The sequence below is a fragment of the Taudactylus pleione genome, unplaced genomic scaffold, assembly GCF_031769625.1.
Source record: "Taudactylus pleione unplaced genomic scaffold, aTauple2 ptg000179l, whole genome shotgun sequence".
In the NCBI taxonomy this organism is placed as follows: domain Eukaryota; kingdom Metazoa; phylum Chordata; class Amphibia; order Anura; family Myobatrachidae; genus Taudactylus; species Taudactylus pleione.
The window spans coordinates 29,624,061-29,648,732 of NW_028284581.1; the positions used below are offsets into that span (position 1 = coordinate 29,624,061).

Below are 24,672 nucleotides of genomic sequence, written 5' to 3' on the forward strand. Positions count from 1 at the left end.
AAAGTGAAGATTGAAAAAGAGAAAATACTTTTTTTTTTTTTTAGATTTTATGTTCCGTTTAAATGAAATACTGTTTGCAGTTCTTGTATACATAATTCTCACCACAACAGGGACATATATACATCATTTAAAGAATAATAACACCTAAAATTTAATTTTAATCTAACATTCACTCTCTCCCTCCAACTAGAACTAGTGGTTTCCATGCTAGGGTACCCCTGCCAGAACTCTATTACTACTCTGGCTAAGAACTAGGATTGAAGTCACCATGGATCATTTGCTAGCCTTGATCCTAATGTATGGCATGTAATTTGCTGAATGCTTAAAATGTCAAGTTTTATTTTTATGAAGTTTTAAAATGTTTTGCACAATAACAAGTCAATTTATAAAATATTTATTTTGCAAACTTACAATATGGCCTCGATCATGTTTACAGTTCAATTGCTTGCTGAAGCTGTGTTAAAAATGTTGTTTTGATGCAGGCATGTACTGCATGTACTATTATAGGTTTAATAAGGCTCAACAGTACCAAAAACAGTCCTATGCTGCCCTCTGCCTGTTGCTAAGCTTTATGCTGCTGCTGCTGCATACTTCTCTGTTCATTGCGATTATACTTGTTTTGTGTATTATTTGAAAAATGTGAACATGACAAAGTTACAGCTGTAATGTATAATGTTCATATGCCAATAGAAGCCTGTGTTGCTGGTGGTGTATGCATTTATTTTAACTCTGAATTCTAAAGTTTTCAGAAACAAGATAAAATATCAACACCCATTGTGATAGACTTGAGCTTCAGTGGCTTAAAAATAATGAGGACAGGATGGATTGGTTGATATTCTGCTCATATTCCTAGTCATTGAAAATACATGCTGTGCTAAGCACTTTAAGTCACAAAAGTGACTCCCTTTAGTGAGTTTGATTTCTGAAGACATTACAGCAGAGCTAGGAATTATAATCGGCACAGACACACTGCCGTAGTAAGCTAGAGAGCACACTGAACAAGCTTCTCCAAATTGGTCCTTTAGGGAACTGTACTGGGCACATTGATGGGAAGGGATTTAGATCGGTGTTTCTCAATGAAATATTTAACTATATTATTTCTTCATGAAGCATTTAAATATTTTTACAGTTAGTGATGTTCTTGCTTCTTTAACTGAAATTAGCCACGGTACAAATGAAGTCTTCAGCCCTTGTGAACTAGATTTTATATACCTCTTATATAGTTGTTGTCTCTTTTTTGTTTCTTAAGGCAAGTGATGTGCTGCCGGAGAGCTTGATGAATGCTTTGTTTCTGATATCTCTTGACCTGCCATTTCGTATTGCATATCCCAGTGTTCATGAGTCCATTATAGCTTTTATGGAGCAGCTGAATTCTGAAGACTATGGTGTCTATAAGCAAACTTTGGAGACCGTGTATTCAATTGAATGTGCAGCTTCCTTTATGTCCTGTTCTAACAAAGAGGTTTGTATGTACTGTACATACACACATACATACACACGTATGCTAATATTAATATAGATATAAAATGTATTATATGGAATGTGTTTGTACTATTGCACTGTCTGTGAATGATGTATACCATTTAATTATAAGACCTAAGAATGTGTCACTGACATTATTCTGTGTGTTCCTGCCTTATTCGTTGCTAGCTGAAACAGCCATTTGCAATCAGGTTACTGATATGGCCCAGGTGTATTGTAGGTTAAAGCCCCAGATTCCCAGGGCTGCAGCATAAAATCTTCCTGTGATTCAAAGTCAATAAGGACATAAATGTATATTCTTATATGTTTCTAGTTTATGTCCATGAGTAATCTGCGTTATAGTAAAGTACATATGCATTTTTCGTTGATGGTATGTAATGAAATTTCTTTTACAGTAACTTTATGTTCAATTGCTACTTTTACACAGTTAGTGCAATCCCAGAGAGTTATATGAAGAGTGAAAAGTCTAGTCCTCCTTTGTAGATTTGAAATACCAAACATCGAGTGCACACATCTACGGGCACTTAAAGGCTCATACACACTTGACGATGTGCTGTATGAACGATATTGGTGAAAAAATTCCCTTGAACTTTCTGTAGTGCAGGACAAACGATACTGGGTGTACACTCTGAAAGATATCTTTAAAGATCTCTCTAAAGATATCTTTCAGCGAAGTCATCCTGCCACATCTCTGAACAGGCAATTCTTATATCGTCAGGTGTACGGACAAAAGACACCGTTAATGATCCGCAGGAGTGCGCATCGTTGGTCGTTCACTGCATACACACTGAATTATATGAACGATATATCCTTTGAAAGATATCGTTATTGTCCATATCGTTCATAAAATTCGTAGTGTGTATGCGGCTTTAGAGTTATAAGTTGAAATATTACTGGCAAGTGAATGACATAACTGGGTTCTGATGGGGCATTTAAGCAGAATTGTATGTACAAAAAGATCTGCCTTATTTCAGACTGATCTCTTAAACCAGGTATAGGGCTGGTGTAAGTGTTCTCTGATAATAATGATGGCTCTTTAAACAAGCTGATTCATAGGGGCAGCACTGCAGCATATGGTCCCTATCCACACTACTCTATACATTTACCTACAAAAATAGCTTTGCCAATATTTACAAAGCTGTGACTTTTAATGTTAGTGCAGCTTTAACTTTTCACCTGAAACCCACAAAAAGTGGCTGCTTACAAAATATAGACTTTGGAGTACATTTTATGATTGTTTGAGTTCTTCTTAAACCAGTTACCTGCGTGGTCACATGTTATGCGACCACACTAGGTTGGGCTTTCCCTGACACGTTTGCATCTGATGCTACCATGTCTGAGAAGCAGCTGGAAGCTGATCTACCAGTGAATACCTCCCAACATGACCCATTCCAGGAGGAACAAAATGCTCTGTTCCTGTACTTCCCTCTTAATTTATGATTGCTGTCATGTGTGCTGAAACACCTTTCTTATCAATGAACTAGTTCAACACAGGTGACAGCAATCCTAAATTAAGAGGGAAGTCGAGGAACAGAGCATTTTGTCCCTCCTGGAATGAGTCATGTTGGCAGGTGTGCCAGTGGGTGCTGGGCTCAACCCAACCAGCTGGCCCCTCTGTTTCTGCATCAATCTCTCCTCAGTCGCCTCCTGCCAGCCGGGCTACAGGAGGAGGACCACCCGCGGCTGCAGGAAAGCAGTCTTCCTGCAGCCTGAGCTCTATCCGTTCATACCCATACTGTGATCAGCGATCCTAATAGGATCACTCACAGTCAGCATCAGGCTCCCGATGTAGCGCAGTCAGGCCTTACCCCTCTCCCATGCATCACAGCAGAAACTGAGAAGGGTGACCCCTGCTGATAACTGCATGGTATACAGTTAAAAAAAAACAACCTGTGTTAACACGTTATAGTCTCTCAGTCTCTCTCTCTCTCTCGTATATAATCTATATGTGTGTGTGTGTGTGTGTGTATATGTATGTGTGTATATATATATATATATATATATATATATCAAATTGCATAAACTTTAGAAACCTCATTCACTATCATTTTATTAACAAATCAGCTTATTTGTTAACAAAATTATACTAAATCATGTTTAATTGAAGAGGCGAGTGGATGGAGGTCTATTTACTGATATATGTTGTGGATAAAAGTGCTATATCCAATTCATGTCAAATTTATCTTTAATTGTAAATATCTCAGTTTCTTCTGAACGTAACATAACACCTTCATCCACTAACCTCTTCAATTATCTATTATTTACATAAATTGCTAAAAAAAAAAAAATTACACAATTTTGGGGACAAGTTTTAGAAAAAATATTAGCTAACCGGTTAAAGACTTCACGATAGAAACATTGGGGCTGGAGCAAAGCGAGTGTGAAGCCAGTTTCCATATTGTATCTTGTGTGAATTTGCGCTATGCATGCCCAGAACAGCCGGCATATGTATATACATCTGAAGATTTTTTTTGTTCTACTACTCCATGCTGCACAAACAAATACAGACCAGGGAAAAGAATCTTATGCTGGGTACACACTGGCCGACATATCGTGTGTGTTTTGGCCACTGTGTACCGTTGATATGTCTGCGGACGACGTCATGCACAGACCGGGCCTCCACCCAGCAATAGAAGGAAGGGGAGGGGAGGTGGAAACTGAAATTTAATTATATCCCCCCCCCTCCCCTCTCCCAACATAGTACCGTTCTGACGCCCCTGCATGGGCACAAGCGGGATGTAAATGTCTGTGTAGATGGCATGGCGTAAGCTACAGTACTTTTGCTGCCCGGAGCGCATCTTGATATATGATATGAATACACTATCTCTCTGTGCATTTTAGTTTCTTACACTCTGCATCACTCCCATTGATTGTGGCCTTTCTGTTGGTAGGTGAGGGAGAGAAATATCTACAGTAAATTATGTATTTTGGGTTTTTTGATTAGGTGGAAAAAATTACCAGTTTTTCCAAAGCACCAATATCATTGTTGCTTAACTAAGGGGATGTATCAAAGTAATAGATGTCCCCAAAGTTTAAATCATTTAGCTATTAGTCATTTTTTTTTATGGTAGTGATTTGTTCTATTCAGTGACAAATAAATAGATAAAGTGCACTTTTTCTCACTTCCTTAGGGACCATTGATCCAGGGAAGCAGTAGCTTCCTGTGACCAGGCTATTACCATGCTGTCAGGTTGTGAGGAATTGTCCCTCAGTACCTATGAAGCATTTTATTGAAGTCTAAGTAGGAGGAATGAAGAGTTGCTACATACACCCCTGTCCCATCGCGCCACTACCAATTTAATGACAAGTCTTCTGAGCTGCTGTGTGTATTACAAACACTGTCATGCAGTATATTTAGAAACTATCTTGTGCAAAATGCTGAATAGATGTTGCATTCATCATTACATTATTAAAAGATGCGAGGAAAGGAAAGTGACAATGCATGCTGTTTGTTTTCCCTTTGTTTTTCAGGGAATATTTATTTTATGCTGATCAGTTTAGGCTAGTTTCCTGTAGTTATGGTGAAAATATGGTGTAAAGTGTAATTTTTTTAATAGTTTTTCACAGCAGCTAATTTAATTTGGTAACATCATTTGGTCTATTTTCTGTACTTACATTGAGTTTATGCTATATCCATACAGTAGCTAGCCAGTAATTATAGCTGAGTACACACTATAAGAGATATCGTCCAATATATTGTTCCGAGTGGATTGGAACTATATGTTGTACTCATCGTATATTGTGTACGTTCAGTCCGCCTTTCCCGGCCGTTGTTCATAACGTCGTCCAATATGCTGTGCTGCATGGCAGATTGGATGATACGATGAGTACTGTGGTGCACATTGTGTAGTGTACGCATGGACACACACAGTGTACAGGAGAAACGATTAATTGGATATGATCACCCAACAACATATATATTGTGCCGTTGTTTGGAAGCTTGCATAGTGTGTGCGATCTATATAGAGTGTTCTGAGACCTGGTGAAATTGGGGACAACCGTCACATCATATAATGTATATCAGCTTAACACTAGTCTAGTGCTTTAATATCTAGGGAAAGGTAGTGCATCTATGAAAAATTAGAATGAGGTTGCATTTTTATTAACCTTAAATTTTAATTTGTACTCTGTGCTTTTGTAGAGTAGTTTCCTAAATGGGCAAAATGAGGGCAGCAGATTTAATTGTGATGTAGTGCAATGATCTCCAACTACACATGCCAACATGCCCTGCCACAGTTTTGCTATTAAGCCATGCAGAAACTGTTGCGGCTCTTGCTGGGATGTGTAGTTCAAAAAGAGCTGGAGGTCCACTTATTGCACATCCCTGTTATTGGTGAATTGGAATTTGTATTTTGCTCTTTGGAAACATTAGAAATCTTGTTAGAAGCCTTTATGCTGAGTAAGTGTTTTCTGATCTGTATGGGCAGCAAATATTCCAGACCAGATTAGATAAGTAAAGTGAAAAATTCTCACCTCAAATTCCCAACAACCTTATTGGTACAATTTTGCAAATGGCTTCATACAATTTCTTACAGACATAATAAGAATATTTCCCACAAGGAAGAAGTACAATATGTTGTGCTTTGTTGCTTTTGAATGTACAGTATTTACTGTGGTGCGAAGTCTTCAACAAATTGTTGATTTTGTAATTAACTTATTTGTTTCTTTATATTTTAGGGTACAAACTTTTTAGAACTGGTGGAACTTGCTGAAAAGGCTCTTGCTAGTCTTCCTTACCACAAACATTTCCCGCTGATTGAAAAATTCATCCGCATTTGCTCAGACATGTAAATATATATTAATACATATTGTTTTTTTTTTCTATTGTACTATTAGTTAGGATATATGGTTTTTATCCATGTGATACACAGAAAAGATTCACTGAAGGGTTAGGTGTGTTATGTCAACATTCATCATTTTGACATTATAACGTTGACATGAGAATGTCGACATGGACGTATTGTTGGCATGTCGATATTGACCATGTCGGCATTCATCTTGTTGCCATGATTAGAATATTGACAAAACATTACTAGTGGTCCAGCGGTGACTTACCTTGTTCGGTGGGTTCAGTGGCTCTAGCGGTGTCTCCTGGATCCGGTGGTCAGCTGATGCTGAGTTCCGGCTGATTCTATAATGCTTCTGGTGGTGAGTAAAGCTAACCCTAACCTCTACTCCCACAACCTTCCCTCCCATAGCCTAACCCTTACCTTCCCTCCTGCAGCCTAGCCCTAACTGTCGGCATTCTGAGAATGACAGTATTTCACATGTCCACATTGTGAACATTTTGACATTCTGACTGCATCATTCACTTAATTAGCATCAGTTGTTTAAATAATTGATGAATTTAATGTATATACTCCTTCAATGGCACACAGGTTCTATTTACACAGCAATAATTATTCAGTAAAGTAATTTTACAGTATTTCTAGTAAAGTAATAACATAAGGAAGTGTAAAGTATAAAATGATTCATAACTTTTGAAACCAGCAGAGGTCAGGCAATACAAATTAAAAGGATTTTGTGTTCTATTCTCATTTTTCCACTTAATTACAGTTTTCGGGTTTTTTTTGGGGGGGTGGGTGGATTTTTTTTTAATTTTTATTTCTTTTATTTATATGCATATATGCTTGTTTAGGGGACAGAAGTCCATGTATGTGTCTTTGTGACTTGTATACGAAGGTCCGCTTTATGAAAAACATTTATGATACTATTTTACATTTACTTTGCTAATATGTTTTCTTTTAACAGTATTCCTGTAGTACTTGTTTTACATAAGGTAGACTTTTGTTTATGATGGACATGTACAGATAGAATATGATTTATGTGGATATAAAGTGTGACGAAGCAGCACTCACTATAAAAATATCACAATTGACAAGATATTTGTGAGCGCAAGTGGGCACGACCCCTTTTGCAAAACACTCGGGGAAAATTTGTCACTACAGTATATATAAAAAAAATAAAATATATCCAGTTTGTTTAGAGTAAAAACATTTTCACTGGTACACATTCATAATTTTAGGACAGTTTTACAGTTTCAGCCATGTTTATAATTCGCTTTGGTTTAAGGCTTAAAACTATAGGTTTAGTACTTCGGCTCATACTATGGCAATGCATGTGTCAGTAGGAACATTATAAGGTTCAGTCAAGGATTTATTGCTATTTATATTTTTTTAAATAAAGAACTAGACTCTCCTTTGTAAACTCTTCATAGAATGTAGGATCATGACATAGCAGCTTTACAGGCCCTAATCCATTTATAATAATAATAAAAAAAAAAATAAGCAGCATAATGGATTCTGACAATTGCCCTTTTTGACGGTTCATTAAGATGACTCCTTTTTTCTTTCAGCACCAAGGGGCTCACATATTCATTTAAACCAATAATACCCTTTAATGACTAGAGGAGGAATGTTTATATAAAGCACAGGTGAACCCAGACTCGGGAAGCAAAGCTGGTGCTGGTTACACCTAACATCAGGAACCGGATAGACAAATTCACACTGGTAGAAATTAGATATTACTGACAAACTGTTATTGAATCAGTAGCTGATTGGTGAATGGAAAACGCAGCTAAGGTCCAGCAGCAGCTGTTATTTCTTCAATGTAATTACTCATTTGAAGCTATATAGTAGAGCATTATCTCCCTAATTTAAAAGCTGATTTATGGAGCAAGGTCAAAGTACACTTCCAAATGTTATTTATTTTGTGTTTTGTTTTTACTTTTTTGCTTTATTGTTCTTTTAAGTGGTGCTCAAAAATGTTCCGTACTAAAAAAAAAACCCATAACATTTTAACTATATCTTATTTGTATGTTTACCAATATTGATATATTGTATTTTTTTACAAGTATCCCTTTATTGCTATATTTTTATGTTGATTTATCCTGGATGTTTATCATATGTGGTTGTACTGCATTATATATGTTTCTGTTACTTGAATTTCTAATAACCTAAAAAGAAATTTAAAAAAAGAATTGTGCTTACCTGCTATCCTTAGGTTCTGTTATGTGGTATTGGATGTTTGTGCTTCTGCTGTCCATATCACTCCTGATCGTCCGTCTCCAGCTATGGTTGTGCCTATCACATTGAACAGAAGAAAGGGAACAAAAGTTGTGAAGAGAGGAGTAGTGGAACATAAGGGGGAGAAAGTGTGGTGCAAGTGGGACAGTGGGTTGTGGGAAAGTATGGGGAAAAAAGGAGGTGGAAGAACAGATAGGATGGAGGACAATGGGAGACATACACACAAAGGGCAGAGCATACATGGGGAGACAGACAGGTGTACATACAAATGTAACTGATATAAAGGGGGTGGCAGGCACACAGATGGAAAACAGAAACCTACAAAGAAGATGGAACAAATATGGGGGTATGTGGGGAACAAGGTGGACAGGAAAGGAGAAGGGACCCTACTTGCATTTTTCCTTCTGCCCAGAGCCACGGACTCTGGACATGATTCTGAGTTGGGGGGAAAACAAAAAATATCAAGTAACTGTGTGTCTGGGCAAAACCATGTTGCACTGCAGGTGTGAGGGATTTAGATTGAGACTTTACATTTTCGAGGGATTTGTTCTGGTTCAAATCTCAATTACAGTGTAAAAATAAAGCTGTCCAGCATTTGTGGTTTGTCCAGGTGCAAAGTTACTTGCTCTTTTTTGCTTTAGTGCCTCCTCACGTTTCTCTATGTGGAGGAAGCCACGTGGAGAAGGAAGAGGGGGTGGGGAATAGAGCGGAAGTGTAGGAGGGGGCAGAGATGCACTGGTTCATGCAAAGCAGTTCAGGCTTTGTAAGTTCCTGCAACCTACGTATAAACATGCCATCTCAAATTGATTTAGCATTGTAAGCACCCCAGTTTACCATGGCACACTGTTTGGAAATCACTGCTCCATGGCTTACTTTAGAACTGCCGTTAATTATTGGTTTTCAATTTATATCAGTCTTTTTGTAGTTGTAAAAGCTGTGGAGTTGTGTGTTTTCTAAGGGCCTCGTGACTAAATCAGGCCTCAGTTATGGAGTGTGTTGTCGGGCACATGGCCACGCCACTCCTGCTTCAGCCTGGAAATGTAAATAACATGTAGAAGCCCCAACACCAAAAAAACAGAGACTTTTCAAATGGCATTGCATGTGTGACTGAAGCAACCAGTCAAGTACTGAAGAAAGGTCAATTATTTTAATAAAGAGTTTAATTGTCTTTTATTTCCTAAAAATTTGCATTGTTTTATTTGTCTTCAAACAGCTATACTTCTGCACAGAGTGGTCCTGTACTGCTGGAGGAGAGTCAGAAAGTACTGCTGCGTCTGATGTCCCACTGGATGCCTGCAGTGAGATCCGAGACTTATAAATATTCTCTTGAAATTGTTAAGGTAAAAATTATTAATTTACAACAAAAATCCCTTAAATAAACCACCTTTAAAACTGTAGGATGTAGTTTAGTCAAACAAATAAATGCCAAATGAAATGAAAGCTGTTGTAAATTATACACAATTTCTATGCATGTGTGTTAGCATTACAAAATATGTTGACTTGAGTGTATATTAGTCTTATTTCAGTTTGTGAATTATTTATTTTTTCATCTAACTACTATTTTCTAATATCACATTGCTGGCTCACTTCTTCAATATCTGAAATTTACCGTTGATCTCTGGAAATAAATGTTAAACATTCTCACATCGCAATATTAAAAATAATACTACATAGAAGAATTCTATAGCATACCTTTTAGACCACTTTGTTTGGTTTCCATAAAAAAATCACTTACGTGATTGGGTTAAGAATATGGATTTTCAACTTGCTATTAAATCTTGTTGCCTGAAGCCAGTCAGGGACAGAGATGATAATACTGGTGTTTAAAATGTACCTTCAGGATGTAGGAAAATTGAAGGAAAACTTCCTTACTACTAAATTCCTCCGACCACACGGCAGCATCAGCATATAGCAAAAACAAATCTACATAAACAATGAGTAACTCAAGAGTAAATTGTGTAAATAATTGTAAGAGATCCAGCAACAAGATTAAATACAGACACCCCTAACGGTCATAAAGCTGTAAAAAGGAGATGGGGAAGAATTATAGCACTTGTCTCCTGAAAAATACATATAAATGTGTATATATACCAAATACATTTGGTGAAGGTGAGAAGAAGCAATCCTGAATCTGGCGAGTCTCATGTTTCCAAAACCTTGATAAATCTACTGATGTGACTTCAGTAAAACATTGAGAATCTTAAATGGACGAGAATACTGTTTTTTCATGGCACTAATTAATAGATTTGAATAAAATAGTCAAACACTTTTGAAAATTGTGTAATGGAATGATTCCTGGAACTGCAGAGGCTATCTACAAGGATAATTACCTGCCCAATCCTGATTTACAGAGAAAAAGGGAAAAGTAATCTGTGTGGTAATCTGCACTTGGAAGGGCATGAGACAGTGGGTAAACTGAACACAATAGGTAATGTGCATAGTGCAGGGTCACATTAAACTGTGGCAGCCCTTTATAATGACGGTATCAATAAATAAAGTTTATTCTTTTCAGAATAGTGCCAGTAGGTAAAGGTGGTAAGTAATTTTAATTAATTGGTATTTAAAAATATTTATATGACTGAGACAACATTTGTTCATTTATGGCTATATAAATGGTGCCCACATCGTAAAATGAATGTTGCCCATGTCAAAAAATGTAAACCCCAATTAACAATTATTTGTGCACTTTTATATATTATTTAAATAGTATTTCTACTTCAGGGTCCATAGGGTATCCACTGGATACCTTGGGGTATAGGCGATGGCGGCAGACATCCAGGCACCACAGAGTTAAATCTTCAGCCTCCCAGGATGCACTGGGGTCCCTCTCCTATACCCCGCCCCCGAGCCACAGGCCATTCAGTTTTCGTAGGTGCCTGGCCGGACCAGTCGCACCGTACAGAGGGGGGTCTTTTTAAGGCCCCTTAATATTTCTTCGCAGCTGTGGCTGCACAACTAGAGTGCTCCAGCATAGGACAGTCAGTATTGACGTCCATGCTGTCACTCCTACACCCCGCCGGTACCAGAACGCCGGTACCGATCCGGGGATGCTGGTAGGTAGCTGGGGTCACAGCTAGCGGTGATCCCCGGCTACCTGGACTGTGGCCGGATGCACGGGGAACAAGGTAAGTGGTGGGGTCCCGCGGTGGGCACCCGCCAGTAATACAGTCCTGTTTGGTCCCCAGGCAGGGGGCTCCCTGGGGACCGGCTGCGCGTGGGGCCAGGTACTGATCCTGCGCCTTCCACTAGACCACCAGGGACAGCGGGCCGCAGCATGTGCGGTACAGCGAGGCGTCCCAGGGGTTGATAGCACGCCAGGGGAGAACGCCTTCCCTGTCTCACAGCCGGCGTCTCCCCCGCTGCACAATGCCATTCCACAGCGGTCTGAGCGGGCTGTGTCAGCGCTCCTCCCCCGGGCCCTGCCTTCTCTCTGCTCCTCGGTGGCCATTTTCTCACTACATGTGCTGGGGATGGCAAACGCTGCTGGAAGCTGATACAGATGCCATTGCGGTCCGGGTCCCCCGCATACCTCTCCTTCAATTAAGGTCAGTGTATGCAGCACTGTTTCCTACCAGGCTCTGGTCTGTGTAGTTGATCGCAGTGCTTGTAATGCAGGATGTTATCTGTGCATTGTATGTGACTTAAATGCTAGCGCTGTTTGCCTGTACTTTCATTTCTGACTGTCAGCCTTTTCCTAGCCCTGTTCTTCTGCTACAGCCCTTGCGGTGTGGTGTCGCAGGGTGTTTATTACCTCACAGCAAACGTGGTTTTTCTGTGTGGGAGGTCACATACGCTCCGTTCACACTCCTCATGTCGGAAAGTGAACGAGGATATCCTCTTCCAGCTATAATGTACTGATATCATGTGCAGTTAGCGGAGGGATATGTAGACGCTGAGGGTTTATGGAGGGCATGTTGTATTATATATCACGCCCCATTTCTGTCACTGTGCCTGCACAAAAAAGGGGGATCACCCTCGGCTGGCTAAGATGCTTACAGCCTTTGTGGGCAACGCCCCCTGCGTTTCCCCATAGGGGTTATCGCAGCCTGTGGTGGTCTCATCACATGCAGGGGTCCCTGGACAGTTGATGGTACCCCAGTGTATCCTGTTTTTCGCCCCCCCCAGGTCTCGCAGGAGCCTGTGTGGGTGAATTTATTGTCCAAATGGTATAGCACCTGATGGATGTTTTACAGGGGGAGCCACCATTTCGGCCTTCTAAACGGCCTTTCGGGTCTCAGACGGGTAAAGACATGATGTCTGATGACAGTGACATTATTGACTTTTTCAGACACGAGCCCCTTAGTGCAAAGGAGGCGTAGTCTGGGTCTAAAGTCTATATACCTGGCCTTCTACGGGCAGTCCGTGCGGCTTTGGTTATTACATATCCCCCGTGGCTAAATCCAAATATGCCTTCTTTAAGGATAAGGGTGTTGCCACTGTAATTCCTCTATCTGGTCAGGTGGATCATTTAAAGGAGGCGTGGAAAATCCGGGTAAGCGGTTCCAGCCTCAAAACGGTGGACCTTTTGCATACCCCTTTTGCGGATAATTAAATTTCCGAATGGGAGTTACCTTTACGGGTAGATTCTCATGTTACACGCCTAGTGAGGAGTGCTACGTTGCCCATGCCCTCCACGTCCTCTTTGAAGGAGGTTCCAGATTGCAAGGTGCAAATATATCTAAATTCCAATATTCCCTTGCTGGAGGGGCTTCCAGGCCGGCTATGGCCGTGTGCTGGGGGGCCAGAGCCATGGAACACTGAGTAGGTAACTGGATCTCTGCACACTGACTCTCTAGCAGAGCAGGTGGATAGTGGCAGATTCTCAGAGACTTTGCCATGTTCATAATGAGACGGTCTTACATATAGCCTACTCCTTTCCAGAATCTCCTCGGCAGCAGTAGCGGCTTGCCGCTCCCTGTGGTTGCGCTCTTGGAAAGCGGACGCAGATTCCATTCGGAATGCTTTGCCTTTTACGGGACAAGTCCTGTTTGGCCCTCGTCTGGACGCAATTGTGTCCCTGCAGGCAGCAGCTACGTCTGCGTGTCTGCCATCGGCTACAGTCCCATCAGGGTCTGGAACTTTGTCTTTTCGGCCCTGTGAGGCCAGGGTAAGTCTAAAATACAGCTTTCCAAGACAGTCAGTAGCCAGGAAATCTGCTCAGCCATAAGAACAGGCTTGGAGTACAAGACGTCCTACTCCCAAGTTGGACTATAAGCCTTCAGCCTCACGGGACGGGCCTCCTCTCGGGAGCCCCCAGAGTTGGAGGCCGGCTTCTCCAGTTCGCCCAGTGCTGGTGTCTGACCACCACGGACACTGGGGTAAGAGAAGTATTTTCTTGAAGGTATGTCCTTTCCTCCCGGTAAAAGCCTCCCAGTCGGTTTTTCGTTACAGGTCTTCTGTCAATTCAGGACAAGGCCCTGTAATTTTTGAGGGTGTTACACTCTATGCTCCAGGCAGGAGTTATAGTACCTATTACGTTGCGCCAAAGGGGAACGAGGTATTACTCCATCCTCTTTCTGGTACAGACACCCAATGGGTCTTACCAGGACATTCTCAACCTCGAATCCTTCAACAAATTCTTAAGGGTTCCTCGGTTCGGGAGGGGGACCCTGCATTCCATCATTCAATGGAGCCTGGGAATTTTGTGGTGTCGTTGGATATATTCAGGGTGACTACCTGAATATCCCTCTTTTCTTAGCACACCAGTGTTTTCCTCAGGCTTGCAGTGGTCGATAAGCATATCCAGTTTCTGGCATTGCCCCTTGGTCTGGCCTCCGCGCCTCACGGTTTACCAGGGTCATGGTAGTTATGGCAGCCCACCTGCGGATGCAGGGGGTCCGCTTGTTACCCTATCCGAGTGACCTCCTGTTGTTACCACGGTCTCCAGAGATACTTCAGTGCCATATGCAACGGACAATATCTGTGTTGCTACGTTAGGGCTGACTGATAAACTGGAAATGGTCCTCTCTGATTCTTCACAGAGGATGCTCCATATCCCAACATCTGAGGATCTTTGTGAGGAAAAGATCTCTGCATTACAGGCAAACGTGCGCAGTTGCCTGCAGAGTCGCCGAGTGTCTATTCACTTGGCAATGTGGTTCATGGGTTCCAGGATGTCGCTGTTCGACATGGTGGAGAGTACCCAGCTTCACTCTAAAGAACTTGATCCTCTCCGGATGGGATGGGTTGCCCCATAGGATAAAGTCAATAGGCTTTCCCCGGAGGTTTGTCTCTCTCTGGCCTGGTGGCTGCAGAAAGCTCATCTAAACAAGGGGCACCCCCTTTGGGATTGCGGACAGGGTCCTTCTGACGACGGACGCCAGTATCCGTGGCTGGGAAGCAGTGGCGGGTCCACACTTGTTCCAGGGCAGGTGGACACCAGTAGTTTTTGCGCTTCCCATAAACATCTGAGAACTCTGAGCAGTATTCAGGGTTCTCCAGCATGCAGGACAGGTCCTCCAAGGAAATACCGTGCAGGTACAGTCTGACAACGCCATCATGATGGCTTATGTAAACCACCTAGGAGGTTCCCGAAGTCAGGCGACACTAACAGTGGTGTCCCGAATTCTGGCTTGGGTGAAAGGCTATATCCCTGCCGTCATCGGCAGTGTTCATTCAGGAATCCTCAGATGGAAAGCAGGCTTTCTCAGCCGTCAAGACGTGCATTCAGGGAAATGTCCTCTTTATCAGGAGGTGTTCAATCTTCTGGTGAACAAGTGGAGCCTTTCAGAGACTCTTCTGATAGACGTAGGTAGGTCCAGTGGACCTTCCAAGTTGTGTACCTCGTCCCTCCGTTATCCCTTCTTCCTCCAGTAATAGCAAGAAGGAGGCACGCTCCTGCTGATAGCTCCAACGTAGGCCAGATGTCACTATTACTCAGATCTTCGGAGCCTCTCAGTTAACACTCCGAAGCTGTTGCCTCTACGCCCGGACCTGTTGTCTCAGGATCCTGGCTGATACCCAGACCTGGGTTGTCTGTCCTTGACGGTGTGGCGGTGGAGACTGCCCTCTTAAGGTCTAGGAGTTTTTCCAGCTCTATAGTTAACAGGGGCTCTGTCCATGCTAAGAGCTCGGAAGTTTTTATCTGCAAGAATTTACCATTAGGTATGGTATACTTTCTTTCAGGTGTCGCCCTAGAGGCTAGGCTCCTCAGGTATTCCGGATATCCAGAGGTTGGCTTTCCTACAGGTGGGCTTAGATAACGGTCTTCGCCTTGCTTACCTCAAGGTGCAGGTTTCTGCCCTGTTAGTATGGTTTCAGTGTAGGATTGCTACTCTTCCTGATGTCCGCACCTTTGTGCAGGGTGTACGTTATATTCAGCATCCCTTTGTTCCACCTGTGGCTCCTTGGGATTTGGCTGTGGTCCTTAGGGCTCTCTGAGGACCGCCATTTGGTCCACTGGGCTCAGTGGATTTCAAATGGCTTACGGCTAGGACTGTATTCCTTCTGGCTCTTAATTTGGCCAGTAGGATCTCAGAATGGGAGGCTTTGTCATGTAGACCTCCCTTTTTTCTCATCTTTCCTAGGAACAGGGCAGTGCATGCCTTTACTTCCCCAGTCCTGTCTGCTGGTGAGGCCTATTTGGCTGTGGTACGGGCGCTAAGAATTTAAGTTGACCGTACCAGTCCATTTAGGAAATCAGACTCTCGGTTTTGTCCTTTCTGGTTTCCATAAAAAGGGTTGGCCTGCCACTACGCTAACTTTGGCAGGATGGATTCACAGGTCTTCCTGTTCCATCCTCTATTAAAGCTCTTCCACTAGGTCTGTGGGTCCTTCGTGGGCAGCTCGACGTGGCGCCTCAGCGGTGATTGGCAGCCACGTGGTCATCTGTCCATATTTTTGTAAGGTATTATGCTCTTGATACCTTCGCCTCTCAGGATGCTTCCTTTCGGCGGCGGATTCTCCTTACAGCACAGGAGCGTCCCCACCCTTAAAGGATACTGCTTTGGGACATCCCCAAGGTATCCTGTGGATACCCTATGGATCCTGAAGTAGAAAATATGAGATATGGTAAGAACTTACCATTGTTATCTCTATTTCAACGAAGTCCATAGGGTTCCACAGGACTCCCGCCCTGTCGCACCTGTACTGCAGATGGGCTTTGATCTGGTCACCGGTTTCTCCGTCTCCTTCTGGTGAGAATGTGATTCTTGTGTGTTCCAGACTGTCTTCTCTCTCTTTTTTGCTCCTGCTCCGGCCTATGGCTTGTTACGAAACTGAATGACCTGAGGCTCGGGGGCGGGGTATAGGAGAGGGACACCAGTGCATCCTGGGAGGCTGAAAATTTAACTCTGTGGTGCCTGGATGTCTGCCGCCATCGCCTATACCCCAAGGTATCCTGTGGAACCCTATGGACTTCGTAGAAATAGAGATAACAAGGGTAAGTTCTTACCATATCTCATATTTTTCCCATAAGAGAATTATCAATGTTATCTGCCTCCGTATTCAATACATAATAATTTGCCCTCATTATAAGTGTATTGTGATTCACCTCCTTCAGAATAACCAGATGGCTCAAACAGCATGCGTTTTCAGGTATCTCTACTGTCACAATGGTTTATAAACGTGCTGTTTAGTATATCTAGGGGGTTTCTATACTTCTAATGCGGTGTGATATATTTTGCCGACATTCATCATGTCTACATTGGAATGTTGAGATGGCCATGATGTCAACATACAGAATGCAAACTTGCATGCATTGTTGACATTGACCAGCGTGACATTCATCTTGTCTACACTGATGAAATGTTGACATAATTATAATGTTGAAAAAAAAACATCTTTGGTGGTCTAGCGGTAACATACCGGGTACGGCGGCTCCAGCTATGTGTACCATGTCCAGTGGTCAACTGATGATTACTTCCGGTAGAGAGTATGTCTAACCTCTCCTTTTGTAGCCTAACCCTCTGCTGCTGGACTGTTCAGAATGTCGCCATTTCACATATCTACATTCTGAACATGCCGGAATGTTTAATGTCAACAATTTCTTAGTGTTGACATTATTGATGTGGACATAGGCCCTCATTCAGACCCACTCGCGAGCGGCTGTCCGCTCGCAAGTGGGTCGATGGTCCGCACTGCGCATGCGCACGACGGAGGGAGCTCCGTCGTGCGCATGCGCGAGACGCGACGAGTGAAGGACTTTCCTTCGCTCGGAGAGTCTCATCAAAGGGGGCGTGCTGTCGATGTTGACTGACAGCACGCCCCCTTTGGTGGGCGTGCCTGCCAGACGGAGGCGTTCCCAAGGGAACGCCTACCGTCTGAAGCCGGCCCCACTGACATCACTAGTGATGTCAGTGGGAGTGATTTTGGCTCTGATAGAGCCAAAATCACTCCTGGCTTTGCGGTTGAAAAACTCAACCGCAGGCTTTTGCTCGCAGTTTCGATGGTCGCGATGGTCAAGACCATCGCGACCATCATCCTGCACGCTCGTATATGCTGTGGGTGGTGACCCACAGCTATACGAGCGTCCAGGAGGACGCTCCATATTAATGGAGGTGGGCCCTGATTCAGAGCGAGCGCTCTGGTCAGAGCGTCCGGCTCTGAATCAAGGCCATAGTAAATGTCTACATTTTGACTACAACCCTTCTAATGGGAAAAACATTGATGTAGCTCTGATGTTCAAAGCATTCTAAAGTGTGGATTATCATCAGGTTTCCGATGGTTTGTGCTTCAGTTAATTAGTGGGATACAATCCCATCAGTAAACCGACGGAAGACTGCCAAAAAGTAAAAGTTGCTGCTTAGTACATATGCCCCCTGAGATTTCTGCAGTCTTGGGTTAAACAGGAGAGGTTCATAGGAGGACGAGTTGGCTCTGTAAGGACCCTGTCAACTGTGGGATTTACACAACCTACTGGGTCATTCATTGGTAACTCACTTTACAAAGTGACATACAGTAGCAAGTTTATGCATCCTCTTTTTAAAACTGGAAACTTGTATGCTGTAAATATTATTGTCTTTAGCATTTTATCTAAAAATGCAGGTTTGCAAAATATAAATATATATATAAATAAATATATATATATATATATACATACATATACATACATACACACACACACACACACACACACACACACACGAGTATTCTGTTAAATATACTTTACATTTTTTTTTTTTTTTTAATTATCACTATTATTGTTTTTAGGATTCGTTAGGAATTCACAATGTCACCAAGCCTGTATCCACAATCTGCAATGGTATAAATTTTCTTCTACAGCCAAGAGTGCTCTATGAAATCTGCACATTTGGCCTACAGGATTCCAATAACGAGGTACAGTACACTTTCATCCTTTTTACTTGGGTTATATACAGCATAATGAGGCAGAAAGTAATGACTGTTCCTTTAATTTAGTTAATCCTTGGTAAAGCATTTAGAAGCTCTGGAAACCAGGCTCCATGAGGAAATGTAGGAGACCGTTTTCTCTCAGTATGAAATTCATGTAGCCACTTACTACAGTATTGTTGCCAAATGAAATATATACCAGCAAATATGTGTTTCTAAATTTCAGTGTGCATTTACCTTATAAGGGAAACAGTTTGCTAGTTAAAACTATCAGTAATAGAATATTGTATAAATTTACCCTATTATCCCATACTGCACTGGCACCCAATCACCTGATGACAGGGCTGCAGTGCAGCATGGGAGACCAGCTGACCTGAGGGGAGTCATCACCGGAGCCCCGACCATCTGGAGTCAGGTAAGTGAATTTTTTTTTTCACTATTTTTTTTTTTTTTTTTTGCAGTGTATCAGCTTGCGGTCTGTTTACACCACACAGCTGATCACTGGGGCCGGCTTCCGGCTCTGCTCTGCCTTTTAGAGCAGAGTAGGAGTCCGGTAACCGGGGGAGACCCTGGATAACGCCACCTCCAGGTGGCGTTATTATCACAGGGCTTTCCCCGGTATTTTTTTACAATTTATTTTTAGTAACTTTGGTCGGATCACATTTCCCATTACAATTATGGGAAATGCGATCTGCTTACTAAAAATAAGTGATACTTAGGGGTTGGAGTAGAATTTTACGAATTCTACTCCAATTGCCCTGTAATAACTATAGGCGATACTAAAATAACGTGAAAAGGGTGTGAAAACACCCTTTTTCACTTTATGAGCCCTATGTCACCATTGTGAATGTCGAGGTTTTCACTGTCGACATTTCAACCATTTCAAATTCCGAATGACTACATAATGACTGTAAGCAATGCTGTTGTTTTTTTATGAAAACATTTATTGCAATGTTTATACTTGTTTGCCCTAATTAATACATTTTAGGCAAGATACGCATCAATAAAATGTTTTGTCAATTTTTCAGATTTGTTCTGCAGCAAAGGCCATCATGACATTTTTACTTCAAGGACGCCTTGTGATGACGGCATTATCTTGGAATAAATTTATTGAAGCACTGTACCCAGTCCTACCAGTTTTACAGGTACTACCTATTCTGAGTTAGTTGAATTAGTAAGTGTTAAAGCACGGAAGGTTATATGCTTTATTTTAGACTTGCATCTTACCCCTCTGAACACAAGTTCTTACTGTGACTTGGCAAAACTATGTTTTGCTTATGTGAATTTTTTAAACATTATTAACATGGTCATGGCTTCGTAAATAATTATAATACCTTGTTATGTATATATATATATATATATATATATATATATATATGTTATCTAAAATATGTTCATTACTATGTATACTCCATGGATAAATTGTCAGTGTCACTTTTGTAAACTATTGCTTGGAATACAAATGTATTTGGCCTTTTTTATTTTTTATTCGAAAATGGGACAGTCTATTTATTACTTGTTACTGTCTTAAAGTAGCTTTAGGTAACTAATGTATTATGTGCTTTATAGATCAGCTTGGTTTTAAGTAATATTGACTTAAATCCATTCCACATTTTTTCTAGGGCTTTGCTGACACAGAGGAAACACTGGGTGCCTCCATCCTGTCATTATGTGAGACATCTGAGAGAGGGGAAGGAGCTTTACCTAAAACAACTCTCTTAAAAGCTGCACTACGATTTCTATATGCCCAAAAACTGACGTGAGTAAACATTTTTATTTTGTAATACAATTGTCTAAAATACATATTGTGATCACTAGCAAATACTTCCATCATTACTTATTTTAGGAATTTCTCATATAATTTATTATGAGGGTGATATTTTAATGCCTTCTTCTTGTCAGCAGTTTACTTTTATGCATCGTAAAACTGTTTTTTTTTTTTCTGTTATATTACACACTTTTTTATCTAATTATGCCTATTTTTATGGATATGTGCAATTCCTGTTATTCCACGATGGATTAAAAATGTTCCCCTTCCAGAATATGGGACTATTTTCTTGAGAGGGGCAGTTCTCTGCACATTCAGGATCACCAAGGGAGCTGCAAGTTAATTGAGTCTTTTGTCCGGAAACCATCATCAGCCTCTTAAGGTCTATGATTGACATTAAGCCTTTAATGATGGAACCACACTAATTATAGGTATACTGAAAGCAGGACTTCCTAACCAGGACAGTGACTGGTTGCATGCTGAGCTTCAGTATGCTTAATCAAAACTTAACCTCCAACTCTGCTGCATGTTCAGAAACAAAAGATGGCACAGAGTATGGAGTCCCACGGTTGGGTTATCAACTAACAAATCCAACCTGGTTTCTACCTAGAGACTTGTTTCCAGGGTCTGCTTTTCAATACTCATCAGCAGAGGGTTTGTCTTTTAGGGGATAAACTACACTTGTTACACAGACTAGTAAGTTGTCTATTGGTTCTCGGACAAGTGCCAGTACTTTTCAGTATAAAAGTCCTGGGAAGATGGTTTTAACATTTGATGCCACACATTTTGCAAATTTCCATTCAAAATATTACAAATTGGAGTCATCTAGAAATGGTGGTGCCTTCATGCTTGTGTCACGCTCCGGCCCTTATGAACCACTTTCTTACCTCTTCGGTGCCTGTACAGGCTAGCGATGAGATCCACTCGCACTGTGCATCACTCCCAGATAGCACAGAGGTCCGCTCACACTGCACAGTGCTCCGGGCTTGTACTGAGGCCTGTCTGTGCTGCCCCTGCACCGTCCGCTCAGTGTCCTGTCACTGAGCATGGAGATGGCTCTCCATGTCCACAGGAATTTTCTTGGGGTATGTGGTTGGAGTGATCCAGGCATCAAACAGTTACAAACTTTAGCTCCCAGGATGCACTGGATCCTCCTCCATATATACCCCACCCGTGGCTACAGGTACTTAGTTTTTTGTTTAGTGAGCAGGATCAGTGCATCTTGTAGACAGGGGACTGCTTCGGCAGTCCCAAACTTTGTGTCTTTTTTTAAAGAGTAAGCAGCGCTAGGCCTGTGCTGCTGTTTCTGCGCCGCAACACCAGTGAGGGTACTGGTGATTTCAGTGGGCGCCAGCGGAGTCTCACTAGACGCTGGGCCCGGAACTGCAGCCGGAAGACACGGGGATGCAGGTAAGGTGGTCCCCCGATTGCGGGGAACCACGTGGCAGTCCATACCTTTGGTAGTGGAGACTTGCTGGAGGCTGCTGTTCTGGGGAACCAAGGACGACTGCTTCTCCCACTAGACAACAAGGGCATATAATTCTGGCGCCGATCCAGACACTAGGTTTCCCGCGTCTGCATTTCTTCTCCATGCCTCCCTGCTATATGAGACGCCCAGAGATCACTTTCAGGTGCTCTACTGTAGCTGCGAATCTCAGAAGGTTTGGTCAGTTTCCCTGTATACCTCTCCTTTGGTGGCCAGGTTATACAGAGCTCAATATCCTACTAAGCTTTTGTGCTGTTCGTAGTTGACTAAGAGTCTATTGCATATTAATAAATATACAGTGTGTGTGTGTGTATATATATATATATATATATATATATATATAATTATTTATTTATTTTGCATTGTATGTGATTTATGTAAGTTCTTCTGTATGTTATACTGCCTTTTTTTTTATTCCTGAATAACTCACTGCTATTTCTCCTCATTCTCCTGGGTTGTTTTAAGGGTGAATACTGTCACATTGTAGTGCATTGCATAACATTACCTTTATGTCTAATGATAAGGAGAAGCAGGAGGCTAAAACCCCTGTGCTGGTTTCATATATGGCCTGCCAGGCAGGTTGTCCCCTAAGGATTTCATATAGGATGGATTGTGTCGTCGCTGTTATAAGGAGCCACCACATCATTCCAGCCTTACCAGCTCCTGGGCCGGAACCACCTTGGGCTTCCTTTTTCTCAGATCATGGCGCAGGTTGTGATGTGTTTATCTACACCCACACCGACCCTTACTATGGGGTACCCTCAGCAGCTACAACCTGCGATGTTCATGCCTCCTATGCATCCATCCTGGATAGATGTTTATGCCCAGGAGAGGTTTTCACACATCTGGGTTGCTCCTCCCTGCCTCCCTTGTATATGAGATGCCCAGTGACCACTTTCAAGTGCTCTACTGTAGCTGCAAATCTCAGGAGGTTTGGTCAGTCTCCCTATATACCTCTCCTTTTGGTGGCCAGGTTATCCAGAGCTCAATATACTACTGTAACTAAGCTTTTTGCTTTTTATAGTTGACTAAGAGCCTATTGCAAATATAGTGCTGGAATGCATTGTATGTGACATGCTAGTTTTGCTGTGTGTTCTACTGCCTTTTTTGTTTCTGAAAGACTGTCAGTTAGAACTATCACTGCTATTTCTCCTCATCCCTCTGACAGGGTATGGGGGTTTTCTGTGTACTTCACATTTACTAGATATTTGTGAAGGTGGTCACATTGCATTGTTACCTTTACACTTATATTTGCTAAGTGTAAAGGGAAACGAGTTCATGCAGGTTTTATTTATGACTGTCAGTTATAACTATCACTGCTATTGCTCCCTTTAACCCTCAACTACAGGTGTGTAAAGGTTAAATTGTACTTCACATTCGCTTGTGAAGACTGAGCTGTCTACCCCTCTCCCTCCTAATTAATTAGAGACGCTCAGCTGCAATTGAGTGTTTGCTGAGGGGAGATTTGGGCTCTCTCTGAGTGTACCTTTCTCCTAGGACCAAGGTTTATTGCACTAGAATCCTACAATCTTTTTGTTGCTTGTATAAATTGATTCAGTGACAATTTGTATGCATTGCACTTATATCCTACCAATGTGACTGCAATTTAGTGCCCATTTGCAAATATATTTATATGCATGTAGACCCTACCAATTTTATGTGTTTAGGTAGTTGATTTTAATACCCTTTTGCAAATATATTATATGTGACTTATGCTAAGTCTGCTGTTGGGGAAAAAAAAAAGTTTTATTTTTGTTTTTCCCAGCTACCTGGGTATAGGGGTTAGAGAGTACTTCACTTTTATTTGTATCTGTGAACGGGGTCACATTGCATTGTTAACCCTACACTTGTTGTAGGTTACTTGCAAATATTTCCCTTGAGGACAAAGGGGTAAACAGGAGACTGTTGTCCTTGTGCTGATTTCATGCAAATCCTGTGCAGTAGGCCTCTCAGAATTTCATACAGGATAGACTGTGTGTTAATTGTTATAAACAACAACAGTCCACTTCGCCAGCACTAGTTCAGGGGTCACCTTGAATGTCCTCCTGGTTTCAGGTTGTGAATCAGTTAGTGGATCGCTTATCAGCCCTCACACTTTGGATTTCCCACATTGATTACAGCCTGCTTTGTTTTCTCTTCCCATACATCCTTCCTGGAGGGTTATGTCCACTCAGTTCAGAATCTGGCTTTTAGCATCTACATATCTGCAGATGTTATAAGCGAATAAGGCATCAGCCGTCTAAGCATATAAATGGACTGTGCCATCCTCTCAGCCCACCCTGCTGTCCGATTCGGATATATCATCTGATGAGGCAGGGGATACATAGGTTTCTCCCTCTGGGCCTATCTCGGAGAGGATCTAGCAGCAGTGGATGTTCCCTCCTTGATTAGGGTGGTCAAAACTATTTTAAACATAGTGAAGAGCCAGAACCTAAGAAGGCTCCGATGTTCAAGCGCCAGAGGGTCGTTAAGGCTGAGTTTCCCAAATCTGAGCAACTCTCTGAACTTATGGGGGAAGCATGAAGTTCTCCTGATAGACGATTCCATGTTACAAAGAAGGTTTCAGCTTCATACCACCTCCCACCTGGCGAATGTGCTAAATGGGAAGCTCCGCCTACTGTGGA

General features: G+C 42.0%; 1 protein-coding gene across 2 annotated transcripts in view; it reads left to right on the top strand.

The window, feature by feature from the left end:
* RTTN (rotatin) overlaps positions 1-24,672 on the top strand; it is a 368,340-nt gene that overhangs the window by 103,592 nt on the left and 240,076 nt on the right. For both annotated transcript variants that reach the window (XM_088475926.1, XM_088475927.1), the window contains exons 13-18: positions 1,250-1,462; positions 6,160-6,269; positions 9,721-9,847; positions 18,657-18,782; positions 19,823-19,939; positions 20,417-20,553. In XM_088475926.1, the coding sequence (XP_088332052.1) occupies positions 1,250-1,462; positions 6,160-6,269; positions 9,721-9,847; positions 18,657-18,782; positions 19,823-19,939; positions 20,417-20,553 (830 nt within the window). The remainder of the gene's footprint in view (positions 1-1,249; positions 1,463-6,159; positions 6,270-9,720; positions 9,848-18,656; positions 18,783-19,822; positions 19,940-20,416; positions 20,554-24,672) is intronic.